At 48.1% G+C, this 16112-nt stretch overlaps 1 protein-coding gene across 1 annotated transcript; it reads left to right on the top strand.

Moving 5' to 3' along the window:
- Window positions 1-14407: 14407 nt before the first annotated feature.
- On the top strand, window positions 14408-15356 carry LOC306815451 (olfactory receptor 14I1-like; the record flags this gene model as incomplete). Its single annotated transcript, XM_079332010.1, has 1 exon — window positions 14408-15356. Exon 1 carries the CDS (start codon window positions 14424-14426, stop codon window positions 15354-15356), a length of 933 nt encoding a protein of 310 aa, XP_079188136.1. The 5' UTR covers window positions 14408-14423.
- Between the last annotated feature and the right edge of the window lie 756 nt (window positions 15357-16112).

Genomic DNA, 16112 nt, shown 5'->3' with positions numbered 1-16112 from the left:
GCTAAAAAAGTAGAAGGGGTGGTCTTCTCACCCTTGCAAGAGCCAATAGTAGGAGAAGTATATGTACCTGAAACAAATGAAATTATGCCAAATATGCTTAAGCCATTATATTTTGGATTATAAATGTAGATGGTGTCTTCAATAAATTGAATTATGCTTTATCAATCACACTGATTGGTTGCATATTTCCCTCGCCGAAGCTTCTCCACAGTGGCATCCAGAACATGGACTTTGAAGCTCTGCCACTCTGCACTGACCCACCGCCGGAGGTAAGCGAGCTGGCAAGCACCAAGTAGCAGCGCTTGGAGGGCAAGGATCTCTGTATGTTGGCGTATGAATGGATCCCGTGCCTGAGCCGCTCCCGATAAAGGAAGCTCGCTGTCCTGGTTACACCGCCGATCAAAGGCTGCCATGCACACACATTAGCAGACAATTGGCTTAGATTGCTGGACTGCCCCTCTTGTTCTTCTGTAAAAAGGGAGGAATATGGATAAGCAAGCGTCATATTATTTATTTAAATGCTTTTTAGAAAAGCGAAAGTTAGAACTTGATCTTAATAAAAATTTGCCCAAGGTGTTAGACTATGCTAAAGAACAGGGCTTTTTTACCAACACAGATGACTTTTTCAAAATTGAGGAGTGGCAAAATCTAGGAGATTGCTTGTATAGAGCAGTTATTGATAAGGATAAGGTAGCAAAACAGTTGTCTCAACCCTAGTGCGTCATAATTGCTTAGAGGCATATAAGGCAGAGAAAAATATTGCTGCTGTTGCCTCTATGCACTTGAATGGCAAACCGTCCACTATGCTGTCCATCACAGGACAAAATAAACCCCCTGCTGCACAGCCAGGGATGTATATTTTTGGAGGAGACAATCTTCCTCAAGCACTGACTACACAACAAGTTTTATTACCTCCTAAGTCTGCCTCTGAAGCAGTGCCCTCTGCCCCCCCCCCCTGCCCTCCCCACTGCTATCACAGCAGGAGGAGCTGCCTTCAAAGGAGACAGCTGAGTTAAAAAAGGAAGTGGCACATTACCATGATAATAAGGTGCCAAAAGGCAGAGCTAAAATCAAGGGTAAAATGGAATGGGGTGAAATTATGAAGGAAGCAATAGCAACTGGAGAAAGGGATTATGTGGCAAAATTACAGGAGCCACGTGTAACACAGCAAGCATTTCCAGTTGCATTTACCCCTACTGGGGAAAATAGAATGGAAACATCAATAACTCCTTTAGATTGGACATTGTTATTGCAGCTTTGTAGTACAGTTAATGAAGCTGGCATGCATGGGGAACCAACAAAGCAAGTGTTTAATTATATTTGGGGATCAGGGTTATTGTTGCAAGAGGATATAAAAAATATTTTCAAATTATGACAAGCTCACAATTTATGTTACGGCAGGCTCACTTCCAAGGTCTTTGTCAACATACTGCACTTATTCGGAGAGCACAGGATGATCCGCTTCATGGGATCACATTAGAGCAGTTGGGGATTGGTCGATTTGCCACACCTGAGAGTCAAGCTCTGTTGGGACCAGATGTAGTAAAAGAGGCAATGCGGTTAGCTCGTGTTGAATATGATAAGGCTTGAACAGAACAAGGGGAATTACCATCTTATATGAACATTAAACAAGATCCACAGGAACCTTTTTCTAGTTTTGTTGACAAAATTACTGCAGCAACAGAAAGATCAGGGGTACCTCTGTTTATGCAAGGAGCTCAACTTAAACAGTGTGTTACTCAAAATAGCAATTCTCGGGTAAAATCAGTGATAGCTGCTTCACCCAGCAATTGGGAAGTAGTAGAGCTTTTAGAACGTATGAGTAAAATTCCTCAGGGAATTCAGGCTATGTTAGTTGAAGCTGTAAATATTTTGACATTAACCTTAAAAGAGGGGCAGTCTCAGATTCAAGCCTTTGCTGCTGCGCTGGCACCACTAAAATCGCCTGACTCCCAGAGTGCTGGCAAGACTTGTTCAACCAGCAATTGCTTTAGATGTGGTCAGTCTGGCCATATATGCCGAGAGTGTTGGATTACAAATGTGTGGTGTCGAAACTGTCAGCTCGACTCTCATTCCACTGAAGCCTGCAGACAGAAGACATAAACAGATGGACGAGCGTAAGGGGATGTGGTGCCAGGACACCAACTGTGGCCCAAACCTCCCAAGCATTCCAGGTGGCCCCTCCCTACTTCCAGCCGGCGAACTCCGGCCAGTCACAAGAGGCAGCCTCGGCTTGGACTTGGCAGCCACAATAGACATTGTATTAAGGGATACAAAGCTGGTAAAAATCCCTACTGGAGTGTGTGGACTCTTAATGTTAAATGGACAACCTTATGGGGCTTTGTTGTTACGTAGATCCTCAGCCACCTTACAGGGTTTGACTGTGGAACCTGGAGTTATCAATGCAGACTATACAGGAGAAATCATTATTATGGTTCATACACGTTTTCCTCCTATTAGTATCCCTGCAGGAAGCCGTATAGCTCAACTGGTCCCACAGCAGCAACTGGTCAAGGAGGCACAAGGATCTGTGCAAGGAGCTGGTGAATTTGGATCTACAGGAGGCAACACCACACAAACCCCGTCTGAAGATAGCTCCACACATCAAGAGAGAGAAATATCTGAGGGACTATCTAGCAGTACAGCTGCTGGTTCTCCATCTCCAGAGCCTTCTAAGGAAGAGGATTGAGTGGACAATCCTTTTTGATTTAGAGACACTTGCTCATGAGGAACCCTGAAAGGTTTGTGACCATACTGGACTTGGGAGAAGATGGTCTTTAAGCTGTGCTAAGGGATGTGGGAGTGCTGCTTGGGTGTAAATCTGTTGTGGAGGGTGTAAACAAAAACTTTGGGTACATCAATCATAGTTGTGGCAACCTGTATGCAGGCCATGTTTGTGGGTCCTCAATAGTAGTAGCTGGCAGCGACATGTTCAAAACGACACTGAGAATTGCTCACAAGGAGCTGCTGAACTTGTTTTCGATAATCAGGAAAACAGATATATCGACTGTTAGTACGTTGGTGTCTTCTGCAGGCTATCAAACAGATTAAGTGCTACCTTGCTACAGTAGCACTCAGGGTCATCTGTTCTCGAGATATAGGCATTTTACGACACCGTATTATAAGAGAGGAGGAGTGGGATGTTGCTGTTAAGAGGCTCCGACAACCTAATCTTGGGAGTAATAATTCTTAGCATCCTCCCAATACAGGCATGGGTACCAGTACAGGCCCCAGCACAACCTAAAACTAATATCTGGGTTACTTTGGCAAACAAAACTGGGCAAGATACCATCTGCCTGTCCTTAGCATCACCAGCCAATCCTTTTTCCACCTATTTAATTGGCATACCTCTTGACACCTGGCCATGCCCCAGGGACATTCCAACCTGTAACACTACGGGTCCAAAAAATAATGTTGATTCTTGGGATCAATGGGTGCCTTACTTGGGGCATGCAGCATTAGAACCCCAAGAGTTGGAATTACTTGCGTCTGTTGGAGCCGATGCCTGTGTGATCTTTAATTACTCTGGTAAGTCCTTACGACGACCAGGATTTAATTACACAGTGTTGGTAAATGCAACTCTCCCAGTATATCGGAACGCCTCACAGTGGTGTAATTATACCTCTTGCCAACATTTCAGTATCTGCAAATATACCTATTGCCCTACCTTCAGGAACATTTTTGATTTGTGGAGATAGAGCTTGGCCAGATATACCATCCAGATTAAGAGGTGATGCATATACATTAGGAAGGCTTACTTTGCTTACACCCAATACATCAATGATCTTACTGGCCCATCAGAAACACCTTCGCACCAAAAGATTACCCATGCCTTTAAGCCTGATTGTCAGGATAATGTACAATTCTGGTGCACACGAAAAATTGTTGCAGCATCTCTTTTTACTCCAGGCATAGCTAGTGCAGGAGCTTTGGGCCAGCTTAATAAGCTTGGCTGCTGGCTAGCAAAACAGACCAATGCAACCTCTACAGGTCTTTCACAGCTATTAACTGATGTTGATTTTGTTAGACATGCTACCTTAAAAAACCGAGCAGCAATAGATTTTTTACTTTTAGCACAGGGCCATGGTTGTGAGGACTTTGAAGGGATGTGCTGTATGAACCTTTCTGACCATTCAGTCTCTATTCATGCACAGCTGAGCAGGCTGCAAGAGCTTACCAATTATTTGCAGAAAAACACTGGGTTATGATTGACTGATTGGTTGAAGTCCTTACATTTGGGGCCATGGTTAACTTCATTGCTTCAGCAATTTATTATAGTGGCAATAATTTTGGTGGTAGCCCTTTTGTTTATTCCTTGCATTTTACAATGTTTGCAACGTAGTATGGAACGCATAGCAGAATCAGCTATGAACCGAGCTTTTATCGCACAAAATGAAAAAATAGGAATTGTTTAAGCAAGGAACGGACATGGCTCAGCTAAGGCCTTATTAGCAGGCCATGAAAATGGCTCGTCTGAGGATTCATTGCAAGAATCTAGCTGCTAAACTGCACGTATTAGCAAGGTCAGGCTATAACAGCCTATTCATAAAATTGATACTACTGCAGCTAGAGGATATGAGAGAAGGAAGAGATGGTTAGTTTGTTGCTATATAGAGGATAGATGCAGTAGGTTTGCTGCTAAAAAGCATGCATACAGACGTAGCTGAAGAAGTAGAAGGGGTCGTCATATCATGCTTGCAAGAGCCAAGAGTAGAAGAGGCGTATGTTCCTGAAACAAATGAAAGTATGCTAAATATGCTTAAGTCATTGTATTTTGGATTCTAAATATAGATGGTGCCTTCAATAAATCAAACTATGCTTTATCAATCACACTGATTGGTTGCATATTTCCCTCTCTGCAGTTCCTCCACATTATACCAGTTCAAACAAAAGCTATCTTCATCTTTGAAAACAGAGGTTTTTCTTCTTCTCTTTGCTGGGGGGCAGCAGGAATCTTCATCTCTCCTTTTTATTCAAACTTATGGGAACACAACTCTTTTCACATCTGCTCATTTCAGCACAAATGCCTCTGCTCATACCTGCAATTAAACCTGTAATCTCTATGTGCTATAGGGAAATGAGTCTCTTCTCCATAGCTTAAAAAAAAGAAATTTTAGTCCATGACTCTCCTCTTTCCCTCATCTGGGGCCTGACTCTTCCCTTTGTCTGACCTTGGTGTTTTCATACTATTTCTGTGCATATCTTCATCTTGGTCCTTTTCTTTCACTCAGGACAAAGAACAAAGTGTCTGCAAGTCTCATTCTGGGCAGTGAAAGAGTTAACATCTCGCTCAGGCAGTGGCTGGAGCAGTTGGGATGGAGCATTTCAGACGAGGAGGGCCCGGCTGCCCAGAGCTGCTCTCCTGGTGGGAAAAAGACCCTGCAGACCAGGGCAGGGCAGGGTTTGAATGTCAGCTCTGTGTTCTGCTGAGCCATGGGCTCCTTGGCTGTGCCAGGGGAAATCTAAGGTCATGGCAGTGGTGTGGCCCTTGCCCCCCCCCCCCCTCGTTTCTATTGGGGACTCTGCTGAAAAAGGGGGCCCAGAGTCAGAGCCTGGCCCTGGCCCAGGCCCGGCCAGGCCTGTGGGCTGCGTGGAGGGGCCTGGGCTGGTGTTACGTGTACTGAGGCCAGAAGCAAAAGAGAACTTTCTCAGCGTTTTTTCACCTTTATATGTGTGTTTCACAAAGAACCTTTCTCATTGGTGTGATGTGGGAATCCTTAAAATCAGAAGGTTGTGGGAAAGCTGAAAAAAACCAAGCCTCAGAGACAACAGAACTGCAATTAGAGCTAAGCAGAAAGCATAAGGCATGCCAGCAGAAAAGTTATGTGAGATGTAGAAAGCAAGGACAAATAGAGCAATGGTCTGTGTATTAAGGCTTGGCTAGAATAAGTCTCTAAGCTGCAGAAAAGTATATCTAGCAAGATATTAGGAAGGTCTTAGCTTAATAATGGAGCTCTGTGCATTGTATTTTAAGACTTACAAGTAGGTATTGTATTCAAAAGAAGCAAGTATTGTTTTAACCAAAGGTATATGCATTTATAGTGGTTGGATGAAACTATTGTCATCATGCTTTTGCTTTTTGTGATTGGTCAAAAAACTTTCAAAGTGCATTGTAACATCACTATTCTCTGGCTGTTGCTCAGAGCATGAGCTGCTGGCATCTTCCTGCTGTTCCTACCTTGTAATGACACTGATGCTTGGGAGGAAAGAAAAAATAATAAAGCAGCTTGAGAGACATTCCACAGCAATCTTGTCCTGTTCGTGATTCTGTGCATAAACCCTTGGCCTGCGTTAGTGTAACAGTGTTTCAACATTAAAAATCAGAGACCAATTGGTCCTTGTCAGGTCCATAGGAGGCTGCCCAGGTCCTGGTGGAGAAAATTTTCAGGGAATCTTCACAAACCATCACAGCAGCCTTGAAGTAACAGGGTGCTTGGGTGAGAGACAGTCTGATGGATTTGAACACATAGAAAGGATCCCAGCCAATGCATTGAACCCTAAGTGTAGATGCATCATTGGCCAGGGAAATGGGTGTGTTAAGACACCAACCAATCACATGTGTTTATCTGGGACATTCAAACCCTCGATTAAGAAGAGTCCCAGACAATAAAGGAAGCTTTTGTCATATGGATCACTTAGGGTTCGTGTGATGTCTGTCTCCCACCACAACCTGAATTGATGTAATAGGTGTGGTCAGTTGGAGTGTTCAGTTAGGTGTTCAGTGGGATGTGGTCAGTGGGGGTGGTCAGTGGGGATGTGGTCAGTGGTTTGGTCACTGGTGTGTTGTCCGTGGGTTTGGTCAGTGAGTGGGGTCAGTGGATCATGGTCATTGTAGTGGTCAGTGAGGTGTGGTTGGTGGGGGTTGCCAGTAAGTGTGGTCATTAAGGAGGGAAGTGTGCTCAGTGATTGTGCTCATTGGAACGGGAAGTGAGTATGGCCAATAGGTGTGGTCAGTGTTAAGTGGCTGGTGAGGTGTGACCAGTGGGTGTGGCCAGTGGTTTTGGTCATCGGGTGTGGTCAGTGGTTGTGTGTGGGAGCCCAGGGTGCACCCCTGGCCTCCTTGGGGGTCTAAAAACACCCCCTGACAAGGGTCTCAAAGACTTCTGAGTGAGACCCTGGGTCATAGGTGCTGAATTCTAACCCCTGCGGGAAGTTGTCAGCACAAGGAGAATGGAAACAAGCTGCCAAAATTAGTGAAGTGTAAATTAGATTGTTAGAACATAGATAAATAGGTTTTCTTGAATGTTTATGATAAGGGACACGTGGCCAAGATGAAGACTTTGGGGGGTGGACACCTTTTCCTCCTTCTTCTCCCTGTCATCCATGTTGGATGACACGTTGGCACTCTTGGATTGGATGGGGTCAGGGCTGGACCATTTAATAAAATTGTATTGTATTGGGAAAATTTTGTAAACATGTAATACGAAATACAAACTATATAAGATAAACCCTGCCTTCACCAGGCAGATTCTACCATGGGTGCCAGGCTGAGCAGACCGCTGCTGGCCAGGCAAACAGTCCCAGAAATAAGAAATAATAAACAATCCTTGGAAAAAGAGAAAACCGTCTCTGGCAATCTCTCTTTGGCGGCTTCAGAGAAAGCCAGAGTTTGAACCACCTTCGTGTCCCTCTGGGGTGATCTCGGGGCAAAGAAGAAACCCCAGACTGGGACAGTTGTGGACAATGGGTGTGTGGTCAATTGGGTGGTCATTGGGGTGTGGTCAGTGGATGGGCTGAGTGGATGTGTTCAGTGGGTGTGCTCCGTGGAGGTATGGTCAGCTGGGTGGTAAGTGGGATGTAGTCAGTGGGTATGCTTAGTGGGGTGTGAGCATTTTGGCAAAGGGTGCAGCCAGTCTGTGTGGTCAGTGGTTTATGGCCAGTGTTTGTGGTCAGTGGTGGTGAGGTCAGTTGGGTTCTCAGTGGGTGTGGTCAGTGGGTGTGACCAGGGGTGTTGTCATTGTGTGTGGGCAGTGGGATGTGATCAGTAGCTATGGTCAGTGGATGTGGTCAATTGGGAGGTCGGTGTGGCTTGGTAACTGGGTGTGGTCAGTTGTGTAGTCAGTTGGTGTGATCATGGGTAGTGGTCAATGGGTGCAGTCAGTGGCAGCGATCAGTGGGGTGTGCTCAAAGGGTGTGGTCATTAAGGATAGACTGCATGGTAGTCAGTGGTTGTGGTCAGTGGTAGAGTGGTCAGAGGATGTGGTCAGTGGGGGTGGTCAGTGGGAGGTGGACAGTGGTGTGTGGGACAAGGGTATGGTCAGTGGTTGTGGTCAGTGGGTGTGGTCATTTCTCAGGACCATATGGTTGAGTCAGTGGGGTGGTCACTGTGTTTGGTCAGTGGGTGCCATCAGCGGGAGTGGGCAGTGGGGCGTGTGAGTATTGGTGACCTGGAAGTAGGTGTAGTCAAGGAGGGTGGTCAGTGGATGTGGTCAGTGTGTGTGGTCATTGAAGTGGTCAGTGGGTGTGGTCAGTGGTTGTGGTCAGTGAACATGATCGATTCGGTAGCTGACTAGGGGTGGTCAGTTGGGAGGTCAGGGGATGTGCTTGTTGGTGCAGTCAGTGGAAGGTATGGTCAGTTTGTCAGTGGAGTGTGGTCGGTGGGTGTGGCCAGTGGGCTATGGTCATTGAGGTGTGGTATGCAGAGGTGGTCTGTGAGTGTGTTTACTGGGTGTGGTCAGTATGGGAGCTCAATGAGGTCTGATCAGTGGGTGTTGTCATATGGGATAGTCAGTGGCATGGTCAGTGGGAGTGGTCAGTAGGTGATGGTGAGTGGTTTTGGTCAGTGGCAGTGTGGTCAGTTGGGTTGTCAGTGGGTGTGGTCTGTGGGGTGTGGGCATTGTTGTCTTTGCAGTGGGTGTAGTCAGAGGGTTGTGGTCAGTAGGATGTGGTCATTCGGTTGTGGTCAATCGGGGTGGTCACTGGGTACATTGAGTGTGGTCAGTGTGAGTGGTCAGTGGGTGTGTCTCTTTGGGGTGATGAATGAGAACGTGCCTGGCCAAGGCAAAAGGAGGCTCCCTGTGTGCCCTGCTGCCCTCTCCCTGAGTTCCTGAGAGCTCTGCAGCCCCAGCTGCCATCCCATCTACCCAGGCCAGCACAACAGCCGGGGCCTTGGGAATCTCCAGTGCTGGGGCAGGCACAAAGCTGTGCCCATTTCTGTTCATTTCTGATCTGATGAGGATGGATTCTCAGCCACTTGGAGGCTGTTGAGGAATTTTACTTTTCCAGAGGCCTCCTCTTTCTTGAGCTCCTCAGTTCAGGAATTCAGTGACAAAGGTACATAAATATTTGTTGAAAACAACAGAACAAACAAAGCCCCTGGGAATTATTTCAGTTCTCAATTCTTCTGTGGTTAATTAGAAATATTTCAAAAGTGTATTCCAAGTAAATATACTATATTGAAAACAATACAGAGAGAACAGTTTTGTCCAGTTGTCTTTTCCTGTTTATAGATTGATATCAGCCATGTCCAATTGATCGTGACTCCCAGAATCTTCTAATGCAGTCTGAATTGATATGAAAATCAAGACCCTTCATGGCTGACATGGCAATTGGTCAGATTTTGTCCCCACACCCTCCCCACATTTTTCCCTCATCCCACCCCTGGAACTATTATGGATCAGGGACAGAGTTGCCACCAGGAGCAGGGCAGTGGTTCTTCCACTGTGCTCGGCACTGGTTGGGTAGCACCTCAAGTGCTGTGTCCAGTTCTTGTCTACCAATTTAGGAGGGACCTGGAGGGGCTGGATTGTGTCCAGAGAAGGGTAACAAAGCTGGTGAGGGGTCTGGAACACAAGTCCTGTGAGGAGTGGCTGAGAGAGCTGGGGCTGTTTATCCTGCAGAAGACGAGGCTCAGGGGAGACCTCATCACTCTCTACAACTCCCTGACCAGAGAGGGCAGCCAGATGGGACTCAGGCTCTTTTCCCAAGGAACAGAAACAGGATAGGAGGACACAGCCTTAGGCTGCATCAGGGGAAGTTTAGGCTGGACATTAGGAAATATTCTTTACTAAGAGGGTGATTGGGCATTGCATTGGAATGCGCAGAGAGGTGGGTGTGTCACTGTACCTGGAGGTGTTTCAGGATAGACTGCCTATGGCACTGAGTGCCATGGTCTGGGTGACAAGGTGGTGTTGGGTCACAGGTTAGACTTGATACTCTCCAAGGTCTTTTGCAGTCTGTGTGATTCTGTGATGATTGTGACACTGCAGGGCCTCATGGAACTGAGAGGACCAAAGTGACACTGTGTATAAAATGGCACCATAGAGCCAAGGGGCCACTGTGACACTGTGGGGCTGCATGGAAGCAAAGAGTCCATTGTGACACTCTGGGTCCTCATGGAACCACAGACACTGCAGGGCCCTGGGGAAGCAAGGGACCATTGTGCCACTGCAGTATCAAGGAGAGCCTTGTGAGAGCCTGGGGACAATGGAATCAAAGGGCCATTGTTCCACTGCAAGGACTCTTGAGACTAAGGGAACAATTGTGACACTCTGTTGCCCCATGGAATCAAGGGTCCCTCCTGACCCTGCAGGATCTTGTGTAATCTGGGCTCCATTGTGACACTGCAGCACCAAGGAATTCATGGTGGCACTTGGAGGCCTGATGGAACCAAGAGGCCACTGTGACACTGCAGGGCCTTGTGGGGCCATGCAGAGCATTGTGACAGAGCGGGACCTCGTGTAATGATGGGGCCATTGTGACTCTGCAGGGCTCCATGAAACCAAGGGGGCAGTGCTGCTCCTCAGGGACTCCTGGAATGAAGGAAACATGTTTGACGCCATTGTGCCCATTGGGACCATGAGGCCATTGTAACACTGTGGGACCAAAGAGGGCATTGCTGCACTGCGAGACCTCATGGAACGAAGGATCCATTGTGACACTGCAGGGCCCAAGGATCCAAGGAAGTTTGTGACACCAAAGGGTCCTATGGAACTGAAGGCACATTGTGATACTGGGAGGCCTCATGGATTATGAAGATCATTGTGAAACAGGGAAGACTTCATGGAATGTTGGTGAACCCCAGCTGGCTGTCAGTGTTGATTAGCTGTATGGTAGGAGAGATGTGCACAGGGATCTGGAAAGGATGGATCCAGGGACTAAATCCTTCAATGTGAGGTTTAAGAAATCCAAGTGCCTGGTACTGAACTTTTACAAAAACAACCCCTGCAGTGGGACGGAGTGCCTGGACAGGAGCAGTGCTGTCTCACAATGGATCCTTTGTTCTATGAGTTACCGGTGTCACAGCTGACTCCTTGGGTCCATGAGGCCATACTATTAGCAAATCTCCAAAGTATCAGAAAATGGCTCCTTAACACTACTTTGGTGTTAAAGAGGGCATCATTTATTCAGGCCTAAGATCCAGCAGGGGATAACACATAATCAAAATGGACATGTGATTCTAAAAGTGTGTTTCCCATATGCAGTTGCTACATGTGACTAACAACTTACACATTTCCATAAACCCCACCCCAAATTCCCAGTTTCTATCTTCACTTTTTCTATCACTTCACCCTTGAGGCAGAGGTCTTCTTCTGGTTTTCAAATCATCTCTGCTGGGAAAGAAGTCTTTCAATGCACTGCTCCTCTGCTTAAGGTTTACAGGCACAGTAAAATTGAATGATCCTTTTGGTATCAAGCCCAAGGCTTTGTGTGTCCAGGCAGAGGCAAGCAGGACGCAGAGCTGTCAGCAAAGAAGGGACCAGTGAGGTGGGGCAGCAGAGGGATGACGACAGCCTGCAGGGACAGAGGCGCAGGGCATGGACACTGTAGGAACAGCCTGGGCTGCAGAGGGCACAGGGATGGGCAGCAGCTGAAAGGCCCTGCCAGAGCCAACTGCTGCAGCACTTGGGCTATGGCTGCTGGCCCTGGGCCCGAGGCCAGCAGGGGACAAGTGAGCCTTGCTGTGCTGGGGCCTCAATGCCTCCTTGTCCCTGCTCAGCAGCCTGGCAGGGGCCGCCTGTTGGTGAAGGAATAGGAAAGACTTATGAATGCCTAGCAAGTACTTCTGAAACAATAGATGAAATAGAGATGTTAGCAGTATTTGATAGAGATGCTGAAAATAGTAATATTAAGGTTTGAGGCCTCTTTCTCTGTTTAGATAATACCAAATACCACACATACCAAAGAACCAACAGACATCCTGTCCCAAGCCTGGCAGGAAAGGTCTGAAGATAAGGATTAAGGCTATAAAGCACGATAATTTAGTTGTTCCTATAGGTTGCATGCAAATATTAAGAAATTTGTGTATTGTATTAGATTGGTTATTGGAATTTAGAATATTAATTATGGAAAAATACTTATTTTATTGCAAATGGAAAAGCTCTCTCTCTTGCTTCTTTCCTCTTGCCTCTCTCTTCTTACCTCTGATCTTTAACCTCTCTCTAAGCTCTCTTTCTTATACCCATGCCTTATGATAAAATAAAAAACTGAAGAACAGCAAATAATAAGCTCCTGAGTCTGTCCAGTGAACGTCCAGAAACCCACCTCCCACACCACCCATGGACCTGCCCTTGGCGTTGCACATCTCCAGAGCCCAGTGGCCCAGGAAGAGCCCTGAGCAATGAGGGAGGGACAGGATCTGCCTTGCCAGGGGCTGGGGCTCAGGCCTTGGCCTTTTGCATTCCTGAAACACATCCAGATTTGCTCAGCATCTAAAACACATTTCCTTAGTTTGTTGCGCCTCTCATCACTACTTTCAGTGTTAGGCTCTAACTGGAATCTGGGGACAGTTTCACAGTCGTGTCCCTCAGTGGGATCCATTAAAACTTCAAGAAACTTTGGATTTCACTTTGACATTTAGTTATCGAGAAGTTTATGAACACACTCTCAGGGACTGAGTTTGATGTAAACAACGTCAAAGCCCTGAGGGGGTGATAAAACTCTTTGGGCTGTGTCTGTGCTGCTGAGCTGGGCTGGGCTTCTGGCACAGTGGGAGCTTCAGGCCACCAAGAGAAGCTTCAAAAAGTCAATTCTGCTAAGGAGCAGTTTCTCTCCCAACCCAGCACCGCTGAGGGCACTGCCTGCAGGCACTGAGGGGACAGAAGCCAGGCACAAACAGGCTAAAGGCAATCAGGAGTGGGAAGACATTGAGCTGAGACTTCACTTAGAGAAACATCTTCACAGCCCCCAACATGGTGAGTCCGTAGGTACAAGGCAATGTCCCTTGTGCTCCTGGAGGGATCTCCTGGAGCCAACACAGCCCGTAGCCTGGGGGATGTGTCAGGAGGACTCTCCCACTTTCTCTGAGGCACAGGAGGAGGAGGATGTGCTGCAGAGCAGGGCTGCCCTGGGCACCATCAGAGGGACAGGGCAGGACAGCTTCTGCTGCCAGGGACGGCTGCAGGGGCTGAAGCTGGGACTGCAGCCAGGGCTGCCCAGGGCTGTCCTGCAGAGCAGCTCCTGCAGCCCTCAGGGCTCTTGGACAGCCCAGGGCATGTGCCACCTGCCAGGGACAGCTCTCAGCCTGCCTGGCAGCTCCCCATGCACTGTAGGGAAAAGTTGAAGGTGGAAGGAGCCACCCCCATCAGGACAGATTCCTCCTGCTGTGGAGATGGTGGTGCATGGCCAGGGCTGCTCTCGGCTTTCTCCTCAAGTCAAGGGAAAGGGGCTGTCTGGTGTGTCTGTGTCACTGAGACCCCTGCACTGTCCCACTGGGCATCAGCAGATCTGTCTCACATCTCCCTCTCAAAGTGCCTCCTCACCCTCCTCTGCCTACAGACAGCAGCAGTACCAGCACCTTGGCTTGCAGCATTTCAAGTTTTCTGAGCTGCCCTTAAGGCCCTGCTGGCAGGGAGATGTCCCTGGGCAGTGCCCTGTGCTGGGAGGGGTCTGCAGGGTAAAGCTGAGTCCCCAGGGTTTGGTGGGCTCTTGGAGGACTGGCAGGGACAAGGCCTGGATAGAGAGAAACAGCTTGCAATAGGCACAGCTCCAGGCAACAGAAATACACATCAATGCTGGATACCCTCCCTCTTCTGGTATCTAGGAAAGAGCGAAGACTTCAAAGAAGTTGACTTTGAAACTGGACCCATCAAAGAGTCCTACTTATTTTTCCAGCATGTTTTTAGTGCAGTCACACTGAAAAAGAGAGAGGTTTAATGATCAAGTGCCAGCTGTGTGGGACCAGCAGTTGTGACAGCACTGGGAGTGGCAGCCCAGCATTCTCTCTGGGCTCCCCATTGTTCAGGCTGAGTTCAATGATGAAAGACGATTTCTGCCCCTTCAGTTAAAGGGACAATATGTTAACAGAAAAACACCCAACCAAAAACAAATAAAAAAAAAAAAAAAAGAAAAAGTGACATTTCTTCAAAGAAAGCGAAGCATTTTTAAGTACATTAGTGAGAAAAAAACATAGCATTGACACAAGAAAATCTGTCCCAGTGTATCAATGTCTGCTTTCAATAATCCACAATGCCCAGAATGAAGAAATGTCCAACAGCAGCTCCATCAGCCACTTCCTCCTGCTGGCACTGGCAGACACACGACAGCTGCAGCTCCTGCACTTCTGCCTCTTCCTGGGCATCTCCCTGGCTGCCCTCCTGGGCAACGGCCTCATCATCAGCGCCGTAGCCTGCGGCCACCACCTGCACACCCCCATGTTCTTCTTCCTGCTCAACCTGGCTCTCACTGACCTGGGCTGCATCTGCACCACTGTGCCCAAAGCCATGCACAATTCCCTCTGGGACACCAGGAACATCTCCTACGAAGGATGTGTGGCACAACTATTTCTATTTGTCTTTTTCCTTTCAGCAGAGTTTTCCCTCCTGACCATTATGTGCTACGACCGCTACGTGTCCATCTGCAAACCCCTGCACTACGGGACTCTCCTGGGCAGCAGAGCTTGTGCCCACATGGCAGCAGCTGCCTGGGCCAGTGCCTTTCTCTATTCACTGCTGCACACGGCCAATACATTTTCCCTGCCCCTGTGCCATGGCAATGTCCTGGGTCAGTTCTTCTGTGAAATCCCACACATCCTCAAGCTCTCCTGTACACACTCCTACCTCAGGGAACGTGGGCTCCTTGCTGTTAGTGTCTGTTTATGTTTTGGCTGTTTTGTGTTCATTGTTTTCTCCTATGTGCAGATCTTAAGAGCCGTGCTGAGAATCCCCTCTGAACAGGGACGGTACAAAGCCTTTTCCACCTGCCTCCCTCACCTGGCTGTGGTCTCCCTGTTTATAAGCACTGGCACATTTGCCAACCTGAAGCCCCCCTCTGTCTCCTTCCCATCTCTAGATCTGTCCCTGTCAGTTCTGTACTCGGTGGTGCCTCCAGCCCTGAACCCCCTCATCTACAGTCTGAGGAACCAGGAGCTCAAGGCTGCAATGTGGACACTGATGACTGGCTGCTTTCAGGAACATTAAACTGCTGGGCAATCTTGAAAATTACTTGTAATAAAAGCCATATGTGTTAGTTCTCATTGATTAAATTTTGGAGAATCTTTTTCTTTGTTTTTCTTCCTTAATATTGTCCTCAAAAAAAAAAAAAACTTTACTTGTGCCATCTCTCATTTTATTTCTCTTTGCTGTGACTGCAGACTGTCTAAATGAGGGTCTATTCTCCTGGTTGGCTGTAAATGAATTAAGGATCTCCCAGCCAAGTTTTCTCCAGAAATTCCCCTTTTGTTCCCTTCTCTAGAGCTGTAGCAGTAATGTCTGTGTGCAGAGCTGGGGCAGATCAGTGCTGGCACAGCAGCTGTGCCCAGCAGCAGCAGCACTTGGTGTTCCAGTGCTGCTCCCGTGCCACTGCCCCACTGCCCTCCTGCCCCTCGTGTTGCTGCAGGGCCTGAGTGCTCTTGGGGCCGGCACAGCCCTGGGGGTGGCAGTGCCAGGGCTGCAGCAGGGACAGGCCATGGGCACTGCTGGGGCAGCGCTGACACCTCAGGGCAGGGCCTGGGGGCTCCAGCCTCCTTGGCCAGGCTCTCTCCAAAACACTTGGCCAGGCCAGTGCTGAGCAAAGAAAACCCCTGTGAGTAGCCCCAGGCTGGCCATGGGCAGGCTGGGGGCAAGCAGCATGGCTGGTGCTCTGCAAGGTCCCTGCAAGGGGGAGAGCCTGGCAAGGAGCAGCAGAGCAGGGGCTGATCCATCCCCACTGTGCTGGACAGCCCAGGGCAGCGTCCC

Source organism: Erithacus rubecula (assembly GCF_903797595.1).
Source record: "Erithacus rubecula genome assembly, contig: scaffold_134_arrow_ctg1, whole genome shotgun sequence".
NCBI classification, from domain to species: Eukaryota; Metazoa; Chordata; class Aves; order Passeriformes; family Muscicapidae; genus Erithacus; species Erithacus rubecula.
Note: the sequence above shows the minus strand (reverse complement) of the source record. Positions and strands in the feature narration are given on the sequence as shown.